The sequence below is a fragment of the Lycium barbarum genome, chromosome 4, assembly GCF_019175385.1.
Source record: "Lycium barbarum isolate Lr01 chromosome 4, ASM1917538v2, whole genome shotgun sequence".
Taxonomy (NCBI): domain Eukaryota; kingdom Viridiplantae; phylum Streptophyta; class Magnoliopsida; order Solanales; family Solanaceae; genus Lycium; species Lycium barbarum.
Genome location: NC_083340.1, coordinates 30467734 through 30472015, shown reverse-complemented (window position 1 = coordinate 30472015; position 4282 = coordinate 30467734). Strand labels below are relative to the sequence as shown.

At 34.9% G+C, this 4282-nt stretch overlaps 1 protein-coding gene across 1 annotated transcript; it reads right to left on the bottom strand.

Annotated features, from left to right (window-relative positions):
• Positions 1-272: 272 nt before the first annotated feature.
• Positions 273-1496, bottom strand: LOC132637361 (uncharacterized). The gene is made up of 3 exons (XM_060354461.1): positions 1174-1496; positions 941-1049; positions 273-839 (listed from the first exon to the last, which is right to left on the bottom strand). Exons 1-3 carry the CDS (start codon positions 1494-1496, stop codon positions 273-275), a joined length of 999 nt encoding a protein of 332 aa, XP_060210444.1.
• Positions 1497-4282: the final 2786 nt, after the last annotated feature.

Genomic DNA, 4282 nt, shown 5'->3' with positions numbered 1-4282 from the left:
CATTATGTTATAAAAAACATATTCTTAAAGCCATTCAAGAAATTCTATCATTGCATTTGCACATAATATGGTGCAAGAGATATCTTTTCAAAGTTAAGAAGGAGTAAAGCATTCATTCATGCAGTATCCCAATGCCTTCATTTTTTATACAAAAGGATAATACAATTCATATTTCAAAGATGGAGAATTTGAGACAAAATAAAAGTGCTAATACAACCGAAAGCACTCCACTATAAATACATGAAGTGGAAAATATTCATATAATACAAGCATCAAGCATTAGAAATGTCACTAGCAATCATATCACGAAACCCCATCCAATAGACATCATTTTGTTCTCTTACGTCTTCGACATCTACATTGTTAGCTCTTGAAGTTGTGCCAATATTAGAATCAACCAATGGAATATAGCTCTCATTCTCGGCTGTTTGGAATGCACCATCCACATTGCATTTCTTTCTAATATAATTGTGAATGGCCATAGTAGCAAGTACGATGTCCCTTTGTGTGTTAATGTGATAGTAAGACATGTATCTCAAAATAGACCATCTTGCTTTCCAAACGCCAAATGTGCGCTCTACTACATTTCTACAAGAAGAATGTAAATAGTTAAATTTTTCAATGCGTCCTCTTGGCTCTCGCAATTGTTGAGTTGCACCGCGGCGAAATTCAACTAGGTGATATCTCACATTATTTTCTTTGTATGGAGCCATGTATCCATTCATGTGTGAATATCCTACATCAACTAGATAATATTTGTTTCCGTGTGGATGTGGAAAGTTAAGCTCTTGTCTACGAAGGGCCTCACCAAATATACGACTATCGTGAGCTGCTCCTTCCTACCCAGCCCATGCAAATGTAAAACACATATTAAAATCAACAACGACGAAAATATTCTGAGTCGGATAACCTTTACGTCCAATATATGGTATCTCTTGACCTTGCGGTAATCTAGCTTTAACATATGTGCCATAAATTGCTCCAATATAATCCTACAAGAAGTGAATCTAAAATAAAAAACTTGGGATCCATTTTTTGCTCCTGGAATTCTAAAACAGAACACTGAAAAAAGTCAGGTCAAAAGAGTGAACATGGGATCCATATAACTATTTTGGATTAAGCGCAGTAAAGATACAATGCAGAATAATAAATTATCATAAACGGGTTACTTACTTTAAAGAAAGGGAGATACTTTGTTTACATGGCTTGTGAGCATCACAACCATCATTATAATTTGGATGTGATCTGATGATATCTCTTGCAAGCTTACAAACGGCCTTTAAAACACTATGAAAGTGTCTATGAACTATCTCTCCAGAATGTTGAAAGATATCTTGTCTCATTCGATTTCCAGCTCCATGTGCACAAGTCATCAAGAATATGCCTAAATTCAAAACTACTTTAAACAAACCAAGAAATTTAGCAATGAAAGAAACAAGAAAGACATATAGAAAAATGTGAGAGATGTACCTTAATTTTTGGCTCCCACCAATCATTATCTGAAATAATTGTATTTTTTGTGGCATCCCATCCTAAACCTGTCTCCCCTCTCATCAACTTCTTAAAAAGAATCCAATCTTTTTTCATGTTATTCCAGTGATTTTTCATTTGTTTTTTTATCATAGTTTCTTTTCGTAGCTTTATTGAACTCTTCAACAACATTATTCTATCCATCTCTATTTAAATGAGTGTGTAGTCTACGTCCTTGTCTAATCTCATTTTCACACAAATCTATAAATTTAATGTTGGCATCATCATCCCACTTAGCATTACTTCGTGCCTTACTAATTTCCGGCATGATTGAATGTAAACAATCTGAAGAAAGGAGAAATAAACATTCATGAACTCTCATGAAAGCAGACGAGACAGTTAACCATTTTTGTTACTGAATCTCATGTCAAAGTGAGTGGGTCAAACTTTCTGGCCTAATCAAGATGACACAGTTAGAGATAATTTTAATTTGTCTATATAACCACAAATAATGTGCAAATGCTAATGCAAATAATCAATGCTGCAAAATGCTTTTGTTAAAGAACTAGCACAATAATGCAAGAACACACGATCATAAATTAGGATTACAAACAGATCATAAATTAGGAAGTTCTCAATTTTCCTCTAAGATGAGAATAACTGTTGACACCCAATTTTGTCCCGTCTTCCCCCAAAATATTTATTTACGCTTCTGATATTTTGGCAATTTTAAGAAATAATTATTTATATTTTACTATAGTTATTAGCTGCTTATTAATACCGGCGTTATGGTATCCGGCTGCAGTCACTAGCTATTATTATTTTACCATTACTGCCATTATTATTATTATTATTATTATTATTATTATTATTATTATTATTATTATTATTATTATTATTAGTATTATTAGTATTATTATTATCATTATCATCATTATCATCATCATTACCAGTACTATTATAATTCGCAATTTTATCATTTTTACCAGCCTATACACACGCATCGCATTTGTTTCCGCGCAACTAAATAACAATATTTTATTTACTATTGACTTTCAAAATATTGTCGCACGGCTATTCACGACGTCGTATAATTTTATTTTTATCTGAGCACTAATAAATACGTACTTTTATATTAGGTAATATTTTGGCACATGTTAGCATATAGTTAATTAAAGTAGGTCTTTTACTTAAATTTAGAAGTCCAAATTATTTCTTTCATTCAGCCATATTTTAATTCATCTAACCCAAATCCAAGCTCAATCAACTTGTAATTATTTTCGGACCAGTCCATTAGTGCCCAACCCACATTTTTTCACTTAACTCACTACCCTTTGAATAACTCAGCCCACATTTTAAAACTCGCAACCCAGCCCACTACCGTTAATAACCGGTCCAACATCAGCAGCCCATACCCGTTTAATTTGCATCCGACCCGGCCCAATATCCTTATTTTCATCAGCCATGCCCTAATCCCTATCTCTTTCTCACTAACGCCGCACCACCCCCTCCTCTTTCTCTCCCTCTCTCTTCCTCTTCATCTCTCTCTTCTCCTTCAACGAAGACGGCAAATCCGCAGTCGACTTTCGACCTCCCCAGGCCATGCATGGACATTTCGGGGAAGGCATTTAATACCCTGTACCGCCCTATCCAGATCCAACCGTATAAGGTTTGTCCTCTTCGTTCTTTCTCGGCTCCGATCTTAGCAGCCTTTAATGAGTTTTGTCGTTTCTTTGCGAGTTCAAATCGTTTTATCGATTCTTTTTACTTTGGGGTACAAAGAGTTTTAATGGTTTTTGTTTTCTTTCCTCGTGGTTTCTGATTCAACAACAGAAAAAGCCTTAACGTTGATTTGAATATTTGACCAGAAATCCCGCCCAATATTTCAGTTGTGAAGCTCTAGCAAAACCCTAAGTTCACTCCTATAAATAGTCGGCTCTGGGTTCGTTTAAAGAGAGGTTTTTTGGTAAGCCGCCATCGAAACCCCAAAAAAATACAAATCTTCAGCCGCTTCAATCTTCCCTAAGATATTAGCCCACTGTTCGCTTAATATTTGAAGTATCGATTCGTTTTCTATTTCTCATTTTTTCTGCCTTGTTACTGTTTCGCATCCGAATCTACGCATACTCGGAGATTTAGAGTGTTCGAGTGGACATCTAAATCCCCGCACCCACTTCGCTGCACCCGAAAAAGGTAAATTTCCCTCTTTTGAGTCATTTCAGTGTTTGTTTGATTTCCTTGAACTGTTACGTGATTTTGTCCGCTTAGTTGCCTTTAGCATGTCTGTAGTTACTCTAGTTGTATTAAGCATGTTCAGTCTTGTTTAGTTTAGTTCTGCGATGATTTTAGCTTTATATGCAAGTTTAGATTGACCTGGTGTTTTAAGGTTGCCTTTGTCCGCTTGTATGTCATTAGATTAACCGTATGTTAGTTTAGACTAGGCGACTTGTTGATCGTATTTGTGCGCGTTGGCTTTTCCATGATCAGACGGCTTGAACAAATTTATTTAGGTTATGTTTTGATTTAGCCATGTGTAATTTGGATCTATACGTTAATGTAGTATTAATATTTTGTATACCTTAAGATAATATGGCTGAAAGGAATAAAATAAGTTGAGAAAGAAGTCCTTTGTTAAGAATCTTTATTATCCTGCTAAAAGAAAGAGCTTATTTGTTTGTGGGTTTTAGTCGCCTTGCGGGCAGTTCGAAAAAAAAATGAGAAGAAAGAATCCGTAGGCTTTGCTAGTGATATATACCACGATTAATTTGGTAAATGTGTAAAAAGGTTTAATCTGTATAAAAGGATAAAATTT